Here is a 24,319-nt window from a genome sequence, read left to right as displayed (position 1 = left end):
GCCAAGCTGCTGGGCGGGGTGAGGTGCAGCAGTGGTCAGAGGCTGAGGAGAGGTGGCAGCCCAGCCGCAGCAGCAGCAAAGGCAGCGGCTGGGGCTCTAGAATGCAGGGGGAGGCCCAGGCGCTGGCATGGCCAGGGGCCCGCCCACAGCAGCCGGCTAAGCCAGGGCAGGTCCCAGCAAAGCTCCTGCCCAGCCCCCTGGGGGTGGGAGCTGGCTGTGGGGCAGGTGGGTGCTCCTGCCCCACCCCCAGGGACAGAGAAGGGAGGGGCTGGGGGAAGTGACCCTGTTGTCCTCAGGGCCTTTCTGCCAGGAAAACCCCTTTAGGAACCTGATTGCCAGTGCCCTAAAATTCTCCTAATTCCTGCCCAGAGCACCAGCCCTGAGGGGAATGACTTTGCTCTTGGGTGGCTGCACTGACCCCGGGGCTTCTGTCCTCTCTGCCTGTGGGACAGAAAAGAAATGGCATTCCAGTGTGCAGCAGGTGAGACTAGAGTAAGACATCAGGGAGAACTTTTTGGAGAGGACTGTGAGGCAGATTTGGAGAGGCGGGGCTAGGGAAGGGTGTTGGAGAGAGGGTGTCCTGGGTACCTGGGGGCCATGTGTAGAAAACCAGGGGAGGCCAGACCAGGGAATATGCACCGTGGAGTCTGTTTACGATATGAGCAGGGCAGAGAGGGACCCATCGAGGCTGGGCCAGACCTGCCTGCTGGTCAGCAAGGGGCCTGGCAGGGAGGTAGGAGACAGCACCGACCTTCTGGCATCAGCCTGAAGGAAGGCAGACTGTTCAGCCCTTAATCCCCTTCTGGCTGGTTTAGCAGCTCCTGCTGGGGCCCGCGGCTCTGCGCCCCGGCCCCCAGCTCCAGAGCAGCCTGGTGGGGAGGGAGCCGTGGCCTCTGCACATTCCTGGGGTTCAGGCTTCCCCCTCTTCCCACCCACCTTCCCCTCTCCCTCCCACCCCAGCTCCGCCCTCTGGAGCAAGAGAATATTTAACTCTCCTGGACCTCATTAGCAATCCCCTCACGTTCAGTGGAGTTCGGTTGTGGGTACAGGGGGAATGTCACAACCCTGCTCCCACTCCTGCCAGCTCCCTCCCCCAGCCGCCCCCTTCATCTCCAGGGGCCACCTGCTTTTGCTGGCCTGAACTGGGTGAATGCAGGGTCGTCCCCCACAGCCCCGGCCCCCCTCCACAGGGACCCGTCCCCAGCCTGCACCCTTGCATTCTTCACGTGGCTATGCAAACGAGAGGGTGCCAGGCACTGCACAGACAATGGCTGCCCTGTGTGTCCGCCCAAGGCGTGGGCCCCTGGTATGGCCTGGAGCCCCCGTCCTTGGGAGCTGGGGGAACAGCCAGCCCTCTGAAGGGTCAGGGGTGGGTGCTGTTTGGCCTGCAGTTTGGAACACTGGGCCCCCTGTGGCCCTCCCTGCTGGGAAGACCAGGACCATATAGATCTGTGTACTTGGGAAGGCCTGGGATCCCAAAAATCAAGCAGAAGGTCTAAGCCAGGGGTGGGGAACATCTGGCCCAAGGGCCATATAAGACCCATGAAATCATTTGGTCTGGTCCTGCCAAGGCATTAGGGGGAGTTAATTAAATGTTTGACCAAATACAGCAGGCTCATTTTTAAGTGTGGCCCGTGAATGATGTTATAAATACCCAAATGGCCTGTGTCAGAAAAAAGGTTCCCCACCCCAGGCAGGAGCAGTTGTAGAGAAGTCAGTGCTGAGTTCAGATTCCTCTTCCCCCCTAGACAAGGCTGAGCAGCACAGCCAGGGGGAACTGAGGACATCGCTGGAGCCCAGAGTGGATATGCCTGGGGACCCACTGAGTACCTGGCGCAGGTCTTTGCACTTTAGTATCAAGATCACACAGAAACCAAGTGTCAGAGCCACACAGGCCCTCAAGACCATGGCTGCAATCCCGTCCGTCTGTTGCTGAGTGAGGGAGCTGAGAGCCAAAGAGGCCACGTGCGTGGCTGTCTCCAGGACAAAGGTCGCAAGCTCTGAGGCCTTAGCGGATATGTGCCCGAGCCTCCATCCTGACACCCCCGGCGCCTCGCTCACACTGGGACCAGAGACATCTATGATCCAGAATGAGGCTCACACACCCCCCTGCAGCCCTCTGTCCATCTCTTCTCGTTGTTATTTGAGGTCTTGAGTGTGTTCTATCCAAATGTCCCCGACGGCCTTCCCTCACCAACGTTCCAAGGCCTTTCAGGGTTCAGGTCCTGCTCCTGGAGTGGAGTTCCCCACCTGGTGGAGCTTCTCCACCCAGGGCTCCTACCACCAGGGGCCTGCCCCTCCCCAGCCCAGTGACTCCCAGGCATGCTGGAGCGCACCCAGCCTCCATTAAGAGCCAACTGGAAACTGCCCCGGGGTGCCACACCTCACTGTTTAACAAGTGTTTTCACATACATTACAAGAGGCTTAGGTCGAGCTTTACCTCTGCCGCTAAGGCTGTGTGACATTAGGGAGTCCCTTAGCTTCTCTGGGCCTGGTTCCCCAACTGAAAGGTAGCGCGAATAACCCCTGTCCTGTCTGGTTCATGACAATATTTACAGAAATCAAATAATGGGTGAGAAGTGCTTTTGGAAAACATAATGTGCCCGAAAAATGTGGCCAATGAGAGCTGTGTTCCCAAACACTCCCTCCTGGCCGGGTCTCCCCATTGTGCCCTCGTCCCGGGTGTGGGTGGACGGACTGTGGCCGAAGACCCACTGCCACGCCTGCCTGGCAGAGCCTGGCAGAGAGTGGGCGCCGAGTAGGTCTGTGTTGACCATGACCGGCTGGCTTGAGGATGATGTTTCTGCTGGAGCCTTTCCCGGGGTCCTCTCCCACCGACAGTCAGGAGCGTCTGACTCAGTTGGTTGCCATCCAGCACATTCTCTGCAGCCACCACCTGAAACATTGGAGCTGGTCTTACTGCCCCCAACTCACCCACAGGTGGTTTCCTGCCGAACCACAGGCTTGGAATGGAGAGGACTTGCCCCAGGCCCCACAGCTAGAAAGTGGTGCAGCAGCAATGCCTGTACCCCCCCCCCCCCCCCCCCAAACCCCACAGCCGTCCTGCCTACCCAGCCAGGTCAGGCACCCTGACCCCGGATCCCGGAATGCCCTGCATATTTCCACTCACAGCACTTGGTGTGTTGCCTCCTTCAGAGGACTGAGGACGGTACGAACCTCATGGCCCTATTACCAGCTCATTGCTGTGCCCCACGCCTAACCCAGGGCGGGATGCCCTCCAACTCACAACCACCGTGAGCACAGGCTCTCTCAATGCCTGTGCTGAGAGCTCTGCCAACTGCTGGGAGCCAGAGACCACGGTCCGCGTCCACATCTTCCATGTTTGCTGAGCCGCCTCCACCCCCTCTAGTGCTAGCACGGCACGCCCTTCATCTGGAGCAAACTCCCGCATGGCTGACATGCCCCTGCGTGTGCATCACAAACACGGATGAGGCAATCGCACCCGCATCTCGCCCGGACCCTGCCGTCCTTTGGCCTTTCGTGACTTACGGAGACAGCCTGCTGTCTCCATGGGGTTAGCATCTGTTGAAATGATAAAGGTTATCTGCCTTGATGTAGAAGCTTCTGGAAGACCAGAATCAGGCAGGTGTAGTTTTCTGTAATATTGGGAATTTACTATGTGCTAAGTATTGTGCCAACTGCCTTATGAGCATTCCCTTGTGAACATTCTCTCATATACATATTGATTGGCTGCCTCCTGCCTGCCTCTCCTGCACACACTGGGGATCGAGCCTGCAACCCGGGCATGTGCCCTGACCTGGGACTTGAACCGTGACCTTCTGGTTTATAGGTCAATGCTCAACCACTGAGCCATGCCGGCCGGGATTCTCACAAACACCCTTGAGCATCCTGGGAGGTCAGGACTGCAAGCCCAGGTGCCCGGGGAGGAAGCGCACTAGAAGGTCACGCAGCTCCAAGTGGTGGGGTGAGTCTTGCCCACTCGGCACATGGTGAAGCCCATGTTCTTTCCCCTAATGTGGCCTCTCTCCACAGGGCGAGCACGTCACTACACAGGTCATGGGACTAAAGGAGCAGAGACCATCCCTGCAGGATCACTCACAGGAGCAGGGCTTGTCCCCCAGCTTCACAACACATGTGCCTCCAGCTCATCTCTTTGGCCCCACGAAGAGCCAGACTCCTGAGAAGAGCTCTCTATACCCACTTTCCTTCTCACTTGAACTCACCCCAGCCATCTTTCCTCCACTCTACCTCCCCGATACATCTCTTGCCCCTGGTCTCCATGTCGCCAGGTCAAAGTGGGTTCAGTTCCTCCCCGGGGCTCAACCTCTCAGCAGCATCTGGCAGCAGTTCCCTCCCGCTGAACCTCTCTCATCGGCTTGTCCCTTCGGGTCGCCTGCTCCTGTCTGTTGGCTCCGTGTCTAAAGCCCCTGACACCTCCAGCCAGGCTCTGCCTTCTGACTCTCTCTCTGCACTGACCTCAGTCTCCTGGCTTTGACCACCACCCAGACGCTGGTGATGTCTCCGTCACGCAGCCTCCTGCTGTCCCTGAACTCGACAAATACAGCCAATTCTCTATGGTATTTCCACGTGGATACCTAACGGGCTCCTCAAACGTCAGCATACCATGTGCAAAACCAAATTCCTGGTTTCTACGTCACCCTCCCTCCTGCGGCCTTAGGCTGGAACCCTTCTCCCTGCTCCTTTTCCTCAGCCATCCCATCCACCAGCCACTCCTGTTGGCTCTACTTGAGACCCAGAACCTGAGCTTTTTCACTGCTTCACCCCATCCACCCAGCTTCATCTCCTCCAGGGTCACGGCAGCAGTGCTGCTCTCCTTGTCCCCACCCTCCCCCAGCCCACTCTCCACGGAGGCCTTGAAAGTAAGTCGATGCCGTCACTCCTCTGCTCAGAACCCTCCACAGCGCAGGTCTCACCGAGTCAAAGCCCAGGCGCTTGCGGAGGCCAACAAGGCCCCGAGATTCCGACTTCATGCTGCTCTCCTCGCCCACTCTGTGCGGCCACAGTGCCTCCTGGCCACTCCTCCCTCCTCAGGGCCTGACGTGCTTTCTTCTCTATCTCAAAGGACCACACACACACACACACACACACACACACCTTACCTGTCTGCCCCACTGAGATAAGCAGAGGGCAGGGACTTGTTTGGTTTGCTACCATATTCCCAGGACTGTCAGCCCGGGTTACTGTAGATTGGCACTGGGCTGTGCTCGATCAACAACCACTGGCTGAGTGAATCAACGAGCACTGAGTGCAGGCTCCCAAGCTCACTGCCCTGGAGGGGGATGGGCCGTGCCAGAGGGGCCGACTCTCCAGTTCCGCCCCTTCTCTGTCTCCTGAGGTGTGTGTTGTCCTGCACCCGGAGGCCCTGTGGTACGGGACTGAGGCCAGGCAGCACAGTAGGACCCACATGGGGCCAGCGTGCCTCCGCACTGCTGACCGCTGCTCCTCGCAGAGCAGGATTAGTGATAATCCCTGCCATTCGTCCAGCACATTCCAGCTCACCAAGTGCTGCCGTACCTGGTACTGCATCTGGGCCATACAACTGCCCACACGCCGGGCAGAGTGGGGACCGAGGTTCCCATCCTAAAAGAGACAACTCCGAGGTCCCCAAGGTTAAGTTCTGGCCTGAGCTGCACAGGAAGTGGCTAAGCAGGGTCCTGGGCCTGGCCTCTTCCCACTGGGCCTGCGCCTGTGTCCTGCCCAGAGCAGTTTTTACCCAGTGAGACCTCTCGGGCAGGTGGGCATGTTTCTATTCTCTGAACAAGCTACTGAGTAAAAAAACACGAATCATTTATTCTTTGGTTGTCTACACAGACACTTAAATACTGTATCACTGTCACGCGGCTGCCTGAGCAGGCACCCCGTGGTGGCTCTGAGCCTGCGTCCTGAGCCCTCAGCCGTGTCGAGGGTAGCAGGCCATCCTGCCATGTCCACTCCAAGAGCAGTAGCACCGTGCGGGCGGCTGTGAGCAGGGTCCTTTCGCTGGGCAGCAGATGTAAGTGCCCACAGCTCCGTGGCCCCCAGCGGCCAGCCAGTCCAGGCCGCAGGCCAGAGTTTCCCACGGCGGGTCTAATCCCCAGTCCACGGTGAGCTGGACACGGTCAGAGCTCATCCTTGTGCCCTGACTCACTGCTGGGGACAGATTCCTCTGCAGGTTGGGGGGGCCCCTGCTGCGCTTCCTGGGGCTGCTCCTGGGGGAGGTCCATCTCTTCTGGGCTGAACAGCATCTTCACCAGGTCGTCGGCCTGTACCCTGTCCTGCAAGGACAAACCCCTGCTACTCAGAGAGGCCTCTGGACCAGGTACTCACCACTCAGGGGCTACTTCCTCAGTGGCCTCTGAGCTCATCTCCTTCCCAACAGGTCCTGCTCTCTGGGCAAAGCCAGCTGAGGTGGCGCAAAAAGGAAGCAAGAAGCAGGGTCATTCCCCATCGTCCCCCGCCCTGGAGCCCCATTACAAGTGGGGAAGAAGGGCCAAGGAGGAGGAGGCAGTGACCAGGATGACACAGTGCACCTCCCATGTCTAAGCCATTGGCAAGGGACTGGGAGAGGCGGAAGCAGAACAAGGGCCCTTCCAGGGCATTGCAGCACCAGCTGCCCTCACCCGCTCGCTGTGTCTAGCGTCCAAAGTGAACCACAGGGCGATGGCACAGCGCTGCCCCCTGGTGACGGCCTTCACTCCGTGCGGGTTTTCGGTGCCCGAGGAAAAGCCCACAGCCCTTCCGCACTGGGGCTGCACCTCTGCCTGAAGGGCACAAAGGGGAACACAGGACAGACTGTGACCTGCCTTCAGAAGGGACATGGGGTCCTTAGCGTCCACGCGTGAGGGTGGCTCCTCAGCCCAGCTTCCCAAAGACCAGGCTAAAGAGCAAAGGTGACCAGAGGAGCGACCAGCACAGCAAAGCCCCCAGGTTGGGCGGGGAGTGGGGGGGATGAGGGGGGGGGAGCGCTGGCCACTAGAAGACCAGGTGGCTGTTCTGCCCTGCACTCTGAGGGTTTCTGTCTCTCAGGGATGGGGACAGGACACACTCACTGTTACGGTCTTGGCATCCAGTTCAGTGAAATAAAAGTTTCCTCCATCGAAGTCTCCATTTAGGTAAAGAATGGCACTGGGAAAAGCAGAGAGAATCTCAACACAGACTTTCTCCTCCTCCCACTCCCCAGACAACCCACAGGTCCAGTGCCTTCATCTCCAAGTGCTCTCAACCAGCAGCTAGAGGGGTCTTTCATAGGAAGAAAGCCTTCTAGAGCCTTCTTTGAAGCCTCACAAATGACTCCAACCATCCCATCCCTACCCCCTTGCCCCAGAGAATCCACCATGCCCTTCTCTGGGGGACTTCTGCACCAAGTCCACCTCTTCCTGTCCTCATCACACTACACTGTGATGGTTTCCTTGCTGTCTGGCTTCCTATCCAGAGGGTCTGGGGACGAGGGATTGGACTCTGGGAACAGCCGCTCCCAAACCTGTGTGTATGTATAACTGTTGGGGGAGGGGGCACAGAGCAGGGCATGGGGGGCTCAGAGGGCGAGCGGGCACCTGTAGTCCCGGAAGGTGTAGGCAGGGGGCTCCTTGATGCACACGAGGGCCTCGGCGTTCAGGATGCAGTTGTCCACATGGACCGGGTGGCTACTGTCCTTCCTCTCAGCCTGTGTCTCTGGGACCCAAGTGACACATGTTAGCGCTGAGGTGCCTCAGGAGATATCACAGCTCTCCCGCTGGCATGGCGGGGGCGGGGGGGGGGTGCCTCCCAAAATGAGTCTGGGTCCTGGGAATACCCAGTGAACAAGCGGGTCTCCAGCTGAGCTGTATGAGCCCAGGAGTCAGGACAGCATCACATGTGTGCCCAATCCCATCACTGAGAACCACTGGCCTCACCAAACTCTCAAGTGTAGTTCCCCATCATTTGGCTTCTGAGGCCCTCACCAGCCTGATCTGATTGCTCCCCCTTAACCTCACTCTCCAGAATGGCAGCTTTCTTAGTTCCCCAACTGCCGGGTTGCTCAATGCTTCTTCGCACATCCTGTTCTCTCTGGCTTGAACAACCCTGTGTGCTCAACTGCTATTCATCCTGCACAACTATCATCACCTCCTCCAGAAAGCCCACCTGACTGCCCAGGTAGAATGACTGTAACTGCCTCGGCTGTATTATCACACTAGGCTGCCACTTATTTGGTTACGTCCTCAGCATCCAGTCAGGGCCCGGGCACGGCATGTGCTTAGCGAAGGCTGCAGGGGTGAAGGAGGCCCACCTTCGATGGCTGTGCGGCACACCAGGTGGGAGTAGGAGAAGTAGAGGGGGGTGTCCAGGCGGAAGTAGGACTCCATGACACGCCGCACTTTCTCCGTCACGTTGTAGTACAGGTGGGCACTCTGCAGAGGAACTTTCCCTTCCTGTCCCAGCTGCCGAGGAGACCAGTGGTCAGCTGCCCTGAACGCCCCTTGTGGGCCAACAGGGACCTGAGGCCCCAGGCTCCTCATCCCTATATCAAAGGTGCAGTCTCTCTGCTTCCCAAGCACAACACCCCAACGTTTTCTGCTTTCCCTCACTCTCATACTTCTCTTTAAGAATAATTTGTGCATGTCACGCAGAAGTGCAGGCCCCTGGAGTCAGCATTCTTCAGAAAGCACTCACAGCTTTGGATATTGGTCTTATCCTGTTTGCCTCATCTTATTACTCTTGGTCTAACAGCCAAAATTCCAAAGTGAAACTCACTCAGCTTAATTTACCCTCTCTCCATGGCAGCTGGAATGGGGACAGGAGACATCTTTAACCTTTTCTCCCACCACCCCCAGTTCCTGCCCCAAACCCGGCCTCCCCTCCCCCTTCCCTCGCTCTAGAACACTGAGCACTGACTCTACCTTGAGGGCTTTGAAGACAGTGACGCCATAGAACTTTTCGTTGGGGGTGTGTGGGGAGGTTTGGCCCCGGTAGCCATCACCTGATGTTGCTGCTGCCTACAAGCCCAAAAACAGGTGGAGTCAGCCAGGGCAGTTGACCACCTCTTCTCAGGCCCCAGCCTCGGGGACACTGAGTGGGGGAAGCCCGGCTCCGGGGAGAAGGTGTGGTCACTGGTCCCTCACGTTGGTCAGCCTCTGCAGCTCCCGGCACTCATCATCAGAGATCAAGCCATCCATCACCACCCGCTGGGAGCCATTCAGGACTCTGGAGTTCATGGTGAGATGGATGCCTTCATAGAGCAGCGGGCCACCTGCAAAGCAATGACAAGACTGGGCTAAATCCAGCAGCCACTCTGTGCAGAGACTCCATCGGATACTGCTTCCCTGTAAAGAACAGAAATTCCAGTTGTTTCCTGTTGACCAGAGAAATCTCCCATTTGGTCACTTCCAAAGGCAGGGTGGTCCAAAGGATAGAACTTGGAGCCGAAAGACGGGAGAGCCAAGTCCTGGTCCTCGCTCTACTCCTGACCAGCTGCTGGCTCTTTAGGCCTTTACATTCCTAAAACGAGCTCCTGAGTCAGAAAGAACTGGGTTTGACTCCTGCGTTAATGAGCTGTGACACTGGCAAGTTACTTAACCTCCCTGAGTCTTACTTTTCTGATCTGTAAGGTGGCATCTACCTCATGTGATGTCTGTTTGATGTAAATAAAAATACAAATTAAATCCTTAGCATAATACTTGGCACAAAGTATATGCTCCAAAGTGTAGCTACCATCATCATCACCATCATTTATTTAATATGAGGATCTTACAATCTGCCCAACCCACCTCCTGGGGAGTGAAGAGAATTAAGACAAATACCACTGAAAGCACTTAGAAAACAAAGGAAATCGGACACATTCTTTTCACATGCCAGTCTTGTTACTAGTAAATTAATCACTTTTCATAGAGCAAAGCCCAGTGCTTCTCCTATTTCGCAGGAGTCTCTCTGTGCTGGGAACATACAAGAGACTCAATCCAACTCCATCTATTTACTGAGGCCGCAGCGTGCTAGGCAAGGCAAGGGGTTGACGCCTGCAGACAGCACCTGTTTCAACAATTACACAAACAACCAGCATACGACAGACCTTGTGAAAATACAAAGAATTTCAACAGAAAGAGGGAGGGGGTCCCAATTCACCAGGGGAGGCATTGCAGGGTGTACCTGAGATGCCTCACAGGCAGAGATGAGAGGAAGTAACAGGAGGAGGGATGGGCATGAACAAAGATTTGTGGGCAAAGAGAGGATCCAGGAACAGGAGCAGCCCAGGTGGGAGGGGAGAAGAACATAGGGTTAAAAATCAGAATCCCTGTGTTTGGAAGACTGATCTGACCCTGGTGTGGAAAAAGGCAAGGACAGACATGAAGAGGGACGACAAGGGCAGACAGGAGGTGCTTGGCCTGAAGCAGGCTTGAGGCAGTGGGAAAAGAAAAAGGCTGAGCCCTGACCGGTTTGGCTCAGTGGATAGAGCATCGGCCTGCGGACTCAAGGGTCCCGGGTTCGATTCCGGTCAAGGGCACACAAAAAAAGAAAGAAAGAAAAAAAAAGGCTGGGCTGAGAGGAGAAACAGAGCAGAGTCATGGGTAGGCCTCCCTGGAGGACTGGAGGGGAAGGCCTCGGGGGCAAGGAGGGCAGAACCAGAGGAGACCTGCAGATTTTGAGGCTTGGTGACAGGATGCATGGTGGACTGTGGGAGAAAACAGTTTGGAAGCAGTGAAACGGTAAGTTTTGCCCTATGAATACTTACTAAACTAGTGTCACTGTGACAAGAGTCTAATTTCTTTCACAAAAGCCAATTCTCAGTGCCCTTCCCAGATGGAAGTCCTGTTGGCGAGTCAGGAGGGACACCAAGGCAAGGTGAGGCCAGGCCCACGACGGCTTAGATCCTGAGCTGGCTCACCATGAGCTTGGCGCATCCAGGGCGCATCCCACTAGTGCGGGGCAGCTGCCCTGCTGCCTCCATGACAGCCACAGGGCCCTGAGCTCTGTCCTCTCACCTTCCCGGGTCAGCCTGCTCACATCCAGCGACTCCTTGGTCTTCTCTTCCACAAGCGTCTCAATCTCCTTCATCAGGTTTCCAATCTCCTGGGAGATGCGGGCGGCTGTTTCCCGTTCGGACCTGTGAGCACAGCTGCTCTGAGGACTGGATTCTGGGTCTGGCCCCGGCTCCCACCCCAACTTCCCAGATTGGACCTGCCCACCCCTGGCCAGGAGTTCACATCTGCCTGGGCTCAGAAGCCTCAGTGCTTCCTCAGACCGATCCAAGCATGCAGTTCTTCAAGGTCCTCACTTCTGTTTCTCTTGTAATCTCTTGGGAATCACCTCTTCTGGAGTCCATGAGTCCTAAGGGCAGTTCGGGAAAAATTAACAGTGTAGGGTGACCTACTTACGCTTCCAGGTCTTCATGCATAGAACAGGGTCTACAGGAGAAGCCTCCTTATCCCCTTCGTGGTCCCAGGAGATGAAGTGAGAGGTCTATGAACTCTAGTCACCTCTGGCTAGCTGCCCAGAATTCCCCTTTGTCGTTTTCTGTCTCATCCATGGGTTTCAAGATCCCATGTTTGGCTCACTCCCCGGAGTCACACAGCACACCACTCACCCCCATCCCTTGCCCCCTCACACTCCCCCATCCCCCCAGCTGCTGTGCCCTGGCTCACCGGATCAACAAAGGGAATTCCAAAAACATCATAAGCAAAGAAAAGCAGTTCTTTCTCCAGCAGACTTCGCTGTCGGTACTCCTGGGCGCTCTGAAGAAACAAAGTAGAAGAAAGTCCTGGAACCTGGCCCTGTCTGTTAACTCTCGGGGTGCCCCCGGGCTTTCTACCCATCACTCCCACTGTGAACCGAGGCTCCTCTCCATCACTAGTGTGTCAGTTCCCCAGTCTGGGACCAAGTCTCACTGCTGTGCTCACAGGCTCCTCCTGCATGGCTCAGGAAGAACCTCTGAGGGCGGCATAACCAGGCTTCCCTTGAAGGGGAAAAGCCCCCTTCCTCCCCCTAAATCCCCATTAATCTCCAAGCCAGAAAATCTGATGATTCTCTGGAGACGTGAAAATGCTTCTCAAAGGAGAGTTCCTTCTTGATTTCTGCAGCTTAGTGCTCAGAAAGGAAACCTCAGGAAGTGAATACTTGACTGTTACTCCCTGCATCCTTATAGCCAACTTTGAGATCGATACTATTGTCCTCATTCTACAGATGAAGACACCGAGAAGCAGAGGGGATAGACGATTTATTTTAGGGGACACTTTAGGAAATGGGACCTGCATTCAAACCTTGATCTTTCTAATCCTAAAGCCCATGTGCTTTTCATTACACCACTGCCTCCCCTCAGACTCGGGACAGACCATGCTCCTCCCTGGAGATGGGCAGCTGCAGCAAGAGCAGCGGCTCTGGCATCTGGCCTTCCCACAAGTGCTCACAGTAGGGCTTACCCAGGGCAGGGAGACTAAGTACCTTCCGGGTCACATCTTTCCCTAGGTGCCCTGCTAGTCTCCAAGCAGCAGAAGGAAGGAAAAGGAAAAGAAGACATAGTCAGTTGAAATAAAAGATGAGGGCAGTAAGGAAAATGTTAATGGTGTCAATGAGTCCTAGACCATCTACTACTGTATTTACCCAAGAGGAAGGTGGGAATTTCCTCCTGCAGAATTTAAGTGATTGGCTTCCTTTATCAAGTGCTAGACACCAAGCTAGATAAGTTATCTCATCTCACCCTCCCAATAGTTGTATGAGGCTGCTAGGGAGCAAATCCCCCTTCTACCATTTATTCATTCCACACCAATCTACTGTGTCAGGAACTGAGCCAGCGCTGGGATAAAACAAGGAGACAGATTTCGGTCAGCACTACCAGCCATTCGCTACTGTGTAAGTTAACTCATCTCTTGGTGCCTACATGTCCTCATCTCTAAAATAGAAAGAACAGCGCCTACCTCACAGGGTGGCGGTGATGATTCAGTGAGATGAGGAGTGTAAGGCACCCAGCACAGTGCTTGGTTCAACAAATGCTAGTCACTGTCTTCCCAGAAGGGGAGTTCTAGTTAAGAAAGGTAGTTTGACCATATGAGCTTATTTTCCTCTCTACCTCAGACTCACTAATATGATCGTAAAAAAAGAAAAAAAAGATAGAGACTAGAAGTGCCATCTCAAATCCAGACGGTCTCCATCTAGTGGCCAAAGAGGACAACTGCAAGGTAACCCTCTCCCTGTGGGAGGGGATGGCCAGAGAAGGACGATTTCTATTGGAGATCTCGGGGTTCCAAAGCTAGGAAGAACCTTGGTATTTTTCTTCAGGGTAGGCTGGTGGCCCCACCCTCACCGAGTTTTTGAGAATCAAAGGAAATAAAAGCCGTGAAAGAATTTTGTAAGCTATAAGATGCCACACGCATTTGAAAGGTGGTGGTTTTCAATAGTGAGCGCCACAACAACCAGGATGGGAAAAGGCTGTTACTACCACATCATCTACTTCCTTCTCCCAGTGACCAGAGGAAGAATGAGCTAGCCGGGCTGGAGTCCCGGCAGAGGAAAGCATCCCGTGTGTCCCCGAGTTAGGTGGACAGCACCACGCATGTGTCTCCCACGCTGGAACTTGCTGCCTAATTAGATAGGAAGAGGAGGGAGGAGTGAAAACACCCCCACCTCCTGCCACCTCGTCAGTTCCCCTCTTGTAGCCACTGCCTCACTCAGGCCTCTTGGCTCCCCTCTGCACCCCCACAGTAGCTTCCAGCCGGTCTCCTGCTTCCAGCACCTTCCCATTCTGAGTCATTCACCGTCACATCCTGTCAGGCTACTGCTTAGAACCACTGTCTGCCTCATGGAACAGAGTCCAAGGTCCTGGTGGGGCACTCAAGACCCCTTAAAATCTGACCCTCCCCGGCCTCATCTCTGGTAATTCTCCATCACCACCTTTCATTAATATGGGGCAACTGTCCATGTTTGCACATGCTGCTGTCTGAAAGGACCTTTCCTGCCTCATTCACTGACTGAGTTTTGTTGTTGTTTTTTTAAATATATTTTTATTGATTTCAGAGAGGAAGGGAGAGGGAGAGAGAGATAGAAACATCGATGATAAGAGAGAATCATTGATCTGCTGCCTCCTGCATGCCCTCTACTGGGGATTGAGCCTGAAACCCGGGCATGTGCCCTTGACTGGAATCAAACCCGGGACCCTTCAGTCCACAGGCCGACGCTCTATCCACTGAGCCAAACCAGCCAGGGCTCACTGACTGAGTTTTTTAAAACCAAATGTCAACAGCACTTTTATGAAGCATTCCCTGACTCACCAGCTGGCTGCTTTTCCTCCCTGCTTCCACGAGAGCTTGTACTCACTATCTACTACTACATGCACTAGAGTTCTACAGATTTTGGATTACATGTCTTTCTGTACCAGCAATGCCCTGAGGTGTGTTTTAGATGGCATTGAAAAAGACATGAGAGTAATACATTTACAATTAAAAGAAATCCACAGAGTATCAACAGCCATGAAAAGAAACATCAGTCTTCTCCCACCCCTGACCTGTAGGCCCAGGTCTCAGGGGTAATCCCGATGAACAGTTTTTTATCAGTTTGTACAGAAAGATTACAGTTTAAAATTTAAAGCATATATATGTATTAAAAAAACAAATAGGATTTAATATATTTATTTATTTTAGATTTTTTTTTCTTTACTTAAAATCATATCAAGGGCCCTAACCAGTTTGGCTCAGTGGATAGAGCGTCGGCCTGCAGACTCAAGGGTCCCAGGTTCGATTCTGGTCAAGGGCATGTACCTTGGTTGCAGGCACATCCCTAATGGGGGGTGTGCAGGAGGCAGCTGATCAATGTTTCTAACTCTCTATCCCTCTCCCTTCCTCTCTGTAAAAAATCAATAAAATATTTTTAAAAATATCATATCATGGGAGATCATTTCATATTGGTGCACAGCAATCTGCTCATGCAATACAATAGTCTTGTAGGTCACTGAATGAGTGCATCATAATTTATTTAACCAGTCTCCAAATTGATGGTAGTTAGCCTGCTTCCAGTCTTTTGCATTTAGCAGGAATGTTCTGGTGCACATCTATGCATACTTAGCTTTGCATGCCTGTTCAGTACAGCCGCAAGGTAAATCTCTGCAGTCCCATTGCTGGTTAAATGAACAGTCCAATTTACAGTCCCACCAACAGTGCAGGAGTGTGCCTGCTTTCTCACCCCCTATATTTCTCTAATGTATTTGCTGTATAAATAACTGAGTGGCCTCTAGAGTAACTTTTGCTATTTACTCTTTTTTGACAAAGTGAAAAACTGGTCCAAAGTTACAGCCATTTTTACACACACTGTAGATGGGGTGGGAGAGGCCAGCAGGACACAGGTGATTGGAAGCCACAGTGATAAGACACCCGTTTCAGGAGGTGGCTGAGTTTGGAGGTGAAGAAACCGGCCACCTGCTACATGTGTTCCAGCACAAGACCCCCGTGATGCCACCCGTCCACACAATACTTCGTACACACTTGTACCAGGCCTGTCAGCTCACTATCTTATTTGACCCTCATACTCATTCTGTGTTGAAGACAGAACAAGAGCCACAATCCCATTTTATAGAGGAAGAAACAGATGCAGAGGGGCAATGCAGAGTGCTAGGATCTCCATGGTGTGCTGAAGATCACGCGGCTAGTAAGTGGAGGAGCGAGGATTTGAGTACAGACTAGTGACTTCAAATACACCTCATTGGCCCTAGCTGGTTTGGCTCAGTGGATAGAGCATTGGCCTACGGACTGAAGGGTCCCAGGTTCGATTCCAGTCAAGGGCACATGCCCGGGTTGTGGGCTCAATCCCTAGTGGGGGGTGTGCAGGAGGCAGCAGATCAATGATTCTCTCTCATCACTGATGTTTCAATTTCTCTCTACCTCTCCCTTCCTCTCTGAAATCAACAAAAATATATTTTTTTAAAAAACCAACAAAACATCTCATTGCTCTGGGTTCAGGAAGGAAAGGGTCCAGGTTCTGAGCAAGGCACATACACAAATATCAAGGTTTATAGTATCAAATTCAGTAAGTTAAAAACAGCAAACTTTTCGTGTTTTTAATAATAAATATAATACCTATTCATTGCAGGAAATTTAGAAAACATAAATAAGCGAAATACAAAAATCACCCATAATTCTACTACCCAGAAATAATTATTGCTAACATTTCAGTGCATTTCATTTTGGTCACTGCATTCCATAGACTTTCTCCTTGTTTTGGAGGGAGATAGAAATAATGCCAAAAGAGGGAGCGATCAGACAGTGGCAGAAAGAAGAAGGGATGGAGAGGAAAATGGAGACAGAAAGCTTGTGAGTGAAAAAAAGCATTAAGTTAAAAATGATAAATCTTGGCCAAGTGGTATTAAGTCTCAAAGTAGCGGGTGCCAAAAAGGGGAAAGACGTGCTGCTTTGCAGTTCTGCTTTTCTTTGACAACTCAGAGAACATGCATCTCGGCCCAGATCATGCTAATTAATTATGCTAGTTAGGGCTCCAGCAGCTTCTCCATGCTTCCCTTGCTCCCTTATTCTCTCAGTGACAAGTGCTTAGTGCACTCCCAGCCGCCCAGGCCCCTGTCCCCACCGTGCACAAGCAGTGCCAGCTCCCCTCCTCCACCCCGCTCTGCCCTCTGGTCTGATTCAGCTGGAACGTCTCTCACCTCTCGGGGGCCAATGGATCTGGCTTGCTCTTCCCCAAGCATGGCGGTATAGTAGGCCAGGTTCTGGTTCATCACCTCATCATTGGGGAAGAAGAGGAGATAGGTCTTCGCACATTCAATAGCCTGTGTATAATTCCCAACTGCAAAGGGAAAGAAAAATGGCTTTGAAAGGTCGAATTCTGGGTGCCAGGAACCACCAGTGTTCATTCTCAGCACAGATTTGGGGGGAGACCTAGAAGAATAATATTGAAACAAAAGAATTTGAATCCTCTGTGTGACCACATTTTAAAAAAATTCACAAGTAATTCAAATGCTGGCCTCCAAATTAGACCAACTTCAGGAATATTCCTGTCTTCCTACTTTCTTTTCCCTATGGATTTCCAGAAGAGAGGGGAAGATGATAACAGCAAATCGCCTCTTCGTTGGTATGTGTTAGTTTATAGTTGAACTATAAGCATCATATACTCAGGAATATGCTGTAATGCTTAGCACATAGTAGGAACTCAGTAAAGATCTGCTGACTTGCTTTTCTGGATATTGATAGACACACACACACACACACACACGATCACACACCTGCTCCAGAGCATCAGTGCTATACAAGGAGGAGGGCTGAGAAATGTCCTGTGAGCTGGTTTAAATGTCCTATGAGCTGGTTGTCCTAGCCTTGCTGTAACAATTCAGTTGCAAAATTAGATTATAAATGTCATGGAAGGGATGAGAGGGAGTCCTAGAGCCTCCCCCTCCCAGCTTTCCAGGCTGCTGGTATGGGCTTCCTTGGCTGTGGCTTGTGACACAGCACCCAGGGATCACCTGGCAGGGTGTCTTCCAGAGCCACAGAGAGAAGCCAAATGAGTTGAAGCACAGCGGACACAAGCCCTGCCTGCCTTGCTTTCGGCTTCTGACTTAAAAGCAGCACAGAGGAAAGTTGGCCTTACTGTTATAGTAGGCAAACTGCAGATAATTATAGTGCGACGGGAGGAAGTCTTCGAAGGGCTTCTCTCGACTTGGGTGGGAAGCCAGCTCCGTGACACAGTTCTGCTTGCAGCTGAGGACCTGGATGTAATGATCTGAGAAGAATCAAAGAGGGGGAATAAGGTCAATCTTCAGGTCTCAAATTCCGGTTAAGACAGTGGTCGGCAAACTCATTAGTCAACAGAGCCAAATATCAACAGTACAACGATTGAAATTTCTTTTGAGAGCCAAAATTTTTTAAACTTAAACTATATAGGTAGGTACATTGTTATTAACTTAATTAGGGTACTCCTAAGCTGGCCTTTGCTAAAAACGTCCTCAATCTGATTGAGGTACGTTCGCTGAGGTCGACCCCTTCCAACTCTCCCATCCACACTCGTCTTGTATACTTGTTTCATCTATCTCCTTTCCGAAAACCGACTTCTGCGCATGAGCCACGAAGTTGCAATCGCACTGTATGTGCGCGCCTGCACGTGGTATTTTGTGGAAGAGCCACACTCAAGGGGCCAAAGAGCTGCATGTGGCTCGTGAGCCCCGGTTTGCCGACCACTGGGTTAAGATGAACAAATTCACGTGGAAGCAACTGTCAGTCAGATTCCCAGATTTAAGAGATTTAGAAATGAGAGTGAAGATGCTGTGCGTGTGTTATCACGACACCGTCCTTAGAGCGGAGGTAGGGCTGAGGGCTGGGCTGTGAGCAGCGCACCTGTGATGGCCTGGAAGAGGTCAGCGTTGTACTCCAGGTAGTTGTAGCCGTCATAGTCGTAGGGTCCTTCGCAGAGAGCCCGGCACTCCTCCTCCGCCACAAAGTACTGCTGCAGCGCCGCCTCGAGGTGGGGCACGGCTTCCTGCGGTTGCTCCTCTGAGTAGAGTCGCACTCCCAGTCGGAACTGGTCCTACTGGGAGGAAGCAGTACCCAATGCAGGCCAGATGGCCCTCTCCCCCACTCCCCCCTCCCCCATCTTCATGAGGGTCCTCATTTCTTGCCCATCTCAGGTTATGAATGGAAAGGGTGGCCGCCATATAATGAAGACCTTTTGTAAATGGTCTTGACTTGCTTCATTTGAAATTTAAAAGCATTTAACTAGATCTAGATGAAAGATGTGGGAGTTGTCATTTGTTTCACTTTTCTGTTGGGCTAAAGTTTTCAAAATAAAAGTTTAATGAAAAAAAAATTTAATTCTTAAATGTTAGAATGTGGTCTGTGGCGACGACAGCAATCTTCCCAGCAGTGAGGGACTTGGGCACTGCAAGCAGCTGATTACAGACTCTGCTTTTGCTGTCTGTGGGACACAGCTCCCATTCCTGTGGACAACAACCATTTTCATTTGTCACAGAATCACTAAAAAAACAACCCCAGACCTGTGTGTAGGTGTATAATTCAAAACTGTGTATGGCTGTAGAATGTACTAGGTGGGCGCAGTTTACTTTTACAAGAAAAACCTACATAATAAAAAAAATTGTGACTAGTAGATTAAGACAATCTCTGCATGGTATGGACTATCACACAGCCATTAAAATTGTGTTTTAAAAGAAAATTTGAAGACGTGAGAAAAGGCTCATGATACAACGTTAGTTCAAAAAGGATGATGAAAAATACACACAGAATATGACATCAAATTATGTTTTAAAATCACATACAGAAGACTTAAAATATAGGCCAAAATATCAACTACTGGTTTTCCTAAGATGGCAGTATTAAAAATGATTAGTTTCTGTTTTATACTTCACTGCAGTTTTCTAATGGTATACAACAAACATACATTACTTCTGCAATCAGAAAACACCCTAGTAAGTATCACTGTGATAAAAAGAAAGAAAGAGATAAAGTTTTTCACCATATGAGGTTTGGCCTCAAGATCCTTGAAGTCAGCCTCCTTCACCCCAGACATGGTCTGGTAATAGTCTAGGTTCTGACGCATCTCCATGTGCTCAGGATTGCCCACGAAGAAGGTGTGCGCTGCTGCTACGGCTTTCTCCAACTTGTTTATCTAAGAATGAAGCACAAGAACATGATTCTCACACCCAAACCCTGAAGGTCTGTGTCCACATGTGCCGTCCACAGTAAACAGGAAATCGCAGCCTTCCTGAGCCTTCCATTCAGTGTACCCCACCCCTGTCAGCCCCAGAAAACACCAAGGGCAGGAACTTCATACCAGAGATTAGAAGCACAAGGCCCTGGGCAGATTTTCAGTTATTCCCCAAATCAGGATTAGGGGCGCTCCAAATTACAGGAGGTAATGCTTCAACAGTGTAAACATTCTATTTTAAAACAAAGGTCATATTGTAGAAGGAACACTATAGAAGACTGACTGCTCAAATAATGTATTCTCAAGATTTACAGGTACTGACTGAGCTGAAGAAAATCCAAGGTTTTAAGAATTTATTTAAGGTTAGAGGAGAAAGAGCAGTTAACAATCAGACCATGTCTAAGAAAGAATATGCTTAGAAAAAGTGCTTAGTTTGTTAATCCTCACCTGAGGATATTTTTCCTTTTTTTTTTTTTTAAGAGAGAGAAGGGAGGGAGAGAGACAGAGAAACATCGATGTGAGAGAGAGAGGCACACGCAACTGGTTGCCTCCAGCACGCCCCGATCGGGGGAGCCAGGGATCCAGCCTGCAACCTGCAACCGAGGCACGTGCCCTTGACCAGAATCAAACCCCGGGGTTTCCGGGACCCTGCAGTTCAAGGACCAACGCTCTATCCACCCATGAGCCAAAATGCCCAGGGCAAAAAAGAGTGGTTTTTTTTGCATAAAATGACACATTCAAGGAAAAGGTGGGTGGCTGAAAAATACTAAGGTCCTTTACAACAAGCATGTCAAACTCGCAGCCTGCAGGCCCCATGCAGCCCACAACAAATATTTTTGCTGTGTAGCCAATATAACGGTATGTAAGAAACATTTTTTTTAAAAAAATATATTTTATTGATTTTTTACAGAGAGGAAGGGAGAGGGAAAGAGAGTTAGAAACATCGATGAGAGAGAAGCATCGATCAGCTGCCTCCTGCACACCCCCCCACCGGGGATGTGCCTGCAACCAAGGTACATGCCCTTGACTGGAATCGAACCCGGGACCCTTAAGTCCGCAGGCCAACACTCTATTCACTGAGCCAAACCAGTCAGGGTTGTAAGAAACATTTTAATAAAAATTTTGTAACTTAATTTTTACAATATCCTGTTATATATAATCCTATATAATAAAAAGGTAATATGCAAATTGACCCTAACAGCAGATGACCAGGAACAACCGGTCACTATGACGTGCACTGACCACCAGGAGGCAGACACTCAACGCAGGAGCTGCCCTTTGGTGGTCAGTGCGCTCCCAAAGGGGGAGCTCCGCTCAGCCACAAGCCGGGCTGATGGCTGCAAGCGCAGCAGCAGTGGTGGGAGCTTCTCCCGCCTCCTCCGCAGTGCTAAGGATGTCTGACTGAGGCTTAGGCCCAATCTCCCAGGGAGTGGGCCTAAGCTGGCAGGTGGATATCCCCCGAGGGCTCTTGGGCTGCCAGAGGGATGTCTGACTGCCAGCTTACGCCCGATCCCCTGGGGAGCGGGCCTAAACTGGAAGGTGAACATCCCCCAAGGAGTCCTGGACTTCGAGAGGGCACAGGCTGTGATGAGGGATCCCCCCAAGAACACAAATTTTCATGCACCAGACCTCTAGTTATTAATAACGAACTACAATGTTTGCTAGTGACTGATAATTATAATCATGTTGCATTCATTTCCCTTATGCACCTTATGTGCAGGCACATCATTTTTCTCCACTAATACTAGCAGCGAATATTTTAGCAGCCAATTGCCATGTCATTAGTCTTGTACTGACCTGTTTGGTGCACAACAGGAAATATTTTGCTTTTGGAGAACAAGAAAAATAGGTTTATTTGTGTTATGCTTATTAATTTGTGCAGTTATTCAGTGTCTGGTAAGTTAATGTTCAAGAAAAAATATTAATTTTTATTAAAATGTTCTATTGTTTTATGTTAACGATTACTCATTTATTTCAGCAAGTCTCTATCAAAATAAACCTATATTTCTATGAAAATTGAAGCTTTTGTTTTTTTGCGGCCCACCTAAACTTAAACCTTGCTTATTTGGCCCGTGTTAGCCTTTGAGTTTGACATGCTTGCTCTACAACATCCAGGCATGGCATCTTCAGACTCAAAATCCAGGACTCATGAGGTTATACAAATATCTGAAGGGAGGGGGGGCAGGGATGTGCTATAGGCCACAATAATGTCCATAGCAATAGACTCCAGCATATCAAAGTTACACAGGTTCATATGTAGAATCCAAACTAAATCACTGATGATTTAATGATTAACTAATGGGCAAATGAATTTAAAAATGCAAAGTATTTAAAATAGAGCCTGTAACCTTAAAATAGCGGTGACCCAAGGTCAATAATCCCCATCTCTGTTCCTCAGTTCCCTTAATTATAAAATCATAAATTCTCTTAAGTCCATTCCTTTTATGGATTTATTCTCCCTCCCATCTTTCAGCATTGCTCTTGCTTTCTCTGTTCTCCCCCATCTCCTCACTCCATCCCCAACCCTTTAGTTTCCTTCTCTCATGTGAACAACTGCACTCATCTCCTAATGGTTCGCCCTGCCACCACTTTCTCCTTCTCCCAAGGCTTATTCACATAGCTTCCAGGGTTAGCATTCTAAAACCCACTTCTGATGATGGCTCCCTGAAGCCTACAGAATTCTCTTCCCAGTCTGGCCTCACTCTACCTGGAACAGGGTGCTCTCCTCTAGCAGTATCTAGAATCAGCTTTAAATGTCATCTCTTTTTTTTCATATATTTTTAAATTGATTTCAGAGAGGAAGGGAGAGGGAGAGAGAGACAGAAACATCAATGATGAGAGAGAATCATTGACTGGTGGCCTCCTGGAGGCCCCCTACTGGGGATGGAGCCTGCAACCCGGGCATATGCCCTTGACTGGAATCGAACCTGGGACCTTTCAGTCCGCAGGCTGACGGTCTATCCACTGAGCCACACCAGCTAGGGCTTTTTTTCAAGTCTCTCTTATTTCTCTGAGACAAAGATAGATCTCCCTCCTCTGTGCTCCCACAGCCCTATGTACATATCATTTCAGTACTCCTCATTATAGTGATTCTTAACAGCAAAGCAAGACAAACAAAAAACCATAAAGTCTAGCATTTTAATTACTTGCACAAGAACTAGAATGTAGTAGGTATTCAATAAATGTTTGTCAAAGACTTTTAAAAAGTGCTGTTAAGTGACATGACTAAAGATAGCCCAATTGTTTTGGTTTCAAACCCAGTACTCTTCTGCGTAATTAGGAGGAATGGAGCAGAACTGTATATTCGTGGAGAGGTGGAAATCTGAGGTTCCAAAGGTTTTCCAAGTCTCTCTTCAGGTTGAATTGAAAGTCTATCAAACCATGGACATAACAGATATAAAGCACAGCTCCTTCTTTTTTCACCCAATAAAATGGGGCTAATAAGTAGTACCTACCTTACAGGATATTGCCAGGATCTGGGCATATGAATTAATAAACGCAAAGTATTTAAAATAGTGCTGAAAGTATGTGCTGGCTATCATCCTCACCATCATCATCATCATCATCATCATCATCATCAGGCAGGCCAGGAGCGCTCCAAATCCACGTATACTTGGACTTAAGGCACTCTGGAATTCCTAAAGTTACTAATTTCTTTAGAAACCTGACAGACTCGCCAGAGGGTCCCCCACAGGGAGGAGCCAGACAGCCCCTGCTGGCGACGTGGCAACCTCACGTCTTGAGAGAAAGCTGTGGCACTCAGGCAGCAGGAAAAGCATCACTGAAAAACGAACCGGAAGGAAGATCGTGTAGAAAGGTCCGGGCTTCCCTCTCGGACAACTACAATGAAATCAGGGTGAGAAACCCAAGCTGCCACTTTGGGTCCCTTTAGGAAGCCTGTCGGGGAAACACGGGCCACGTTTCGGTTGATGGGTGCCCTAACCCCAGGCTGGACCTTTGGGGCTACCATCTGACTCTGCGAAGCGGGCTAGGCAGGTCTCCCAGCAGGGTCCTTGCCCTCCCTGGGTCTGAGGAGAGCTCCCGGGCCGAGACCACCTTCCCGCTCTGCGGATCCCTCCCGGGCCCCCCGCCAAGTTCCCCCGGGTCGCCTTCACCTACGCCCAGAAGGACCCCAGCCAGCGGACAGGTCTGCACCTTGAAGTAGGCGACCTGCAGGTAGTTGTAGGGACTCCGCTTGTGGAACTCCAACTCCAGCTCCTCGCTGAGCGAGTGGGCGCCCGGCGGTCCCAGGCAGCGGCGCAGACAGGCAGCGCGGCGCAGCAGGCCCCCGAAAAAGCGCAGATCGTGCAGGGCAGCGCCCGAGGCCTGCGTCAGGCTCGGGGGCGAGTCGGAGTCCAGCTCCCACGGGAAGTCGGCGGCGCACCGGGTGCGGCAGCGCAGGCGGAGGGCGCGCAGGGCGGCCCGCGAGCGCAGCGCCCGCTCCATGCTCAGTACCACCCCGGGCCAGTCCCCGCGCGCGTAGGCCGCGGTCCCCTCGGCAAAGAGCAGATCCGGCGCCAACATGTCCCACTCTGCCTCGGATTCGGCATGGGCTCGGGAGGCAGCGTCGGCGACGGCCAACAGTGTGGTCAGCAGCTTCCACACGCGTGCCGCCATCACCTCCTCAGACCTAACCAGATTGCTAGCCACCCGCCTAGGAGACCCGAGTCCCACCCCCAGGCAGCTCCGCCCCGGCCCGCCTGAAGCCCCGCCCCCGACGAAA

General features: G+C 51.5%; 1 protein-coding gene across 1 annotated transcript; it reads right to left on the bottom strand.

The window, feature by feature from the left end:
* Nucleotides 1-5,773: 5,773 nt before the first annotated feature.
* On the bottom strand, nucleotides 5,774-24,249 carry P3H1 (prolyl 3-hydroxylase 1). The gene is made up of 15 exons (XM_070404976.1): nucleotides 23,752-24,249; nucleotides 19,405-19,557; nucleotides 18,273-18,462; nucleotides 17,530-17,661; nucleotides 16,592-16,731; nucleotides 11,595-11,684; nucleotides 11,228-11,280; nucleotides 10,935-11,056; nucleotides 9,081-9,208; nucleotides 8,859-8,954; nucleotides 8,249-8,399; nucleotides 7,536-7,653; nucleotides 7,032-7,107; nucleotides 6,603-6,743; nucleotides 5,774-6,257 (listed from the first exon to the last, which is right to left on the bottom strand). Exons 1-15 carry the CDS (start codon nucleotides 24,211-24,213, stop codon nucleotides 6,102-6,104), a joined length of 2,208 nt encoding a protein of 735 aa, XP_070261077.1. The 5' UTR covers nucleotides 24,214-24,249; the 3' UTR covers nucleotides 5,774-6,101.
* Between the last annotated feature and the right edge of the window lie 70 nt (nucleotides 24,250-24,319).

This window comes from Myotis yumanensis, unplaced genomic scaffold, assembly GCF_028538775.1.
Source record: "Myotis yumanensis isolate MYYU_CA2020_CCGP unplaced genomic scaffold, mMyoYum1.0.hap1 SCAF_2, whole genome shotgun sequence".
Classification (NCBI taxonomy): Eukaryota; Metazoa; Chordata; class Mammalia; order Chiroptera; family Vespertilionidae; genus Myotis; species Myotis yumanensis.
This window is presented reverse-complemented; position numbering and strand designations above follow the sequence as displayed.

Excerpts from the sequence above, each read along its gene's own strand:
- P3H1 (XM_070404976.1), bottom strand. The coding sequence starts at position 24,213 with ATGGCGGCACGCGTGTGGAAGCTGCTGACCACACTGTTGGCCGTCGCC. Across the intron at positions 9,209-10,934 it reads GAGCAGGCTGACCCGGGAAG|GTGGCCCGCTGCTCTATGAA; the intron begins GTGAGAGGACAG and ends ATTGCTTTGCAG. Across the intron at positions 8,400-8,858 it reads CTGTCTTCAAAGCCCTCAAG|CTGGGACAGGAAGGGAAAGT; the intron begins GTAGAGTCAGTG and ends TCTCCTCGGCAG.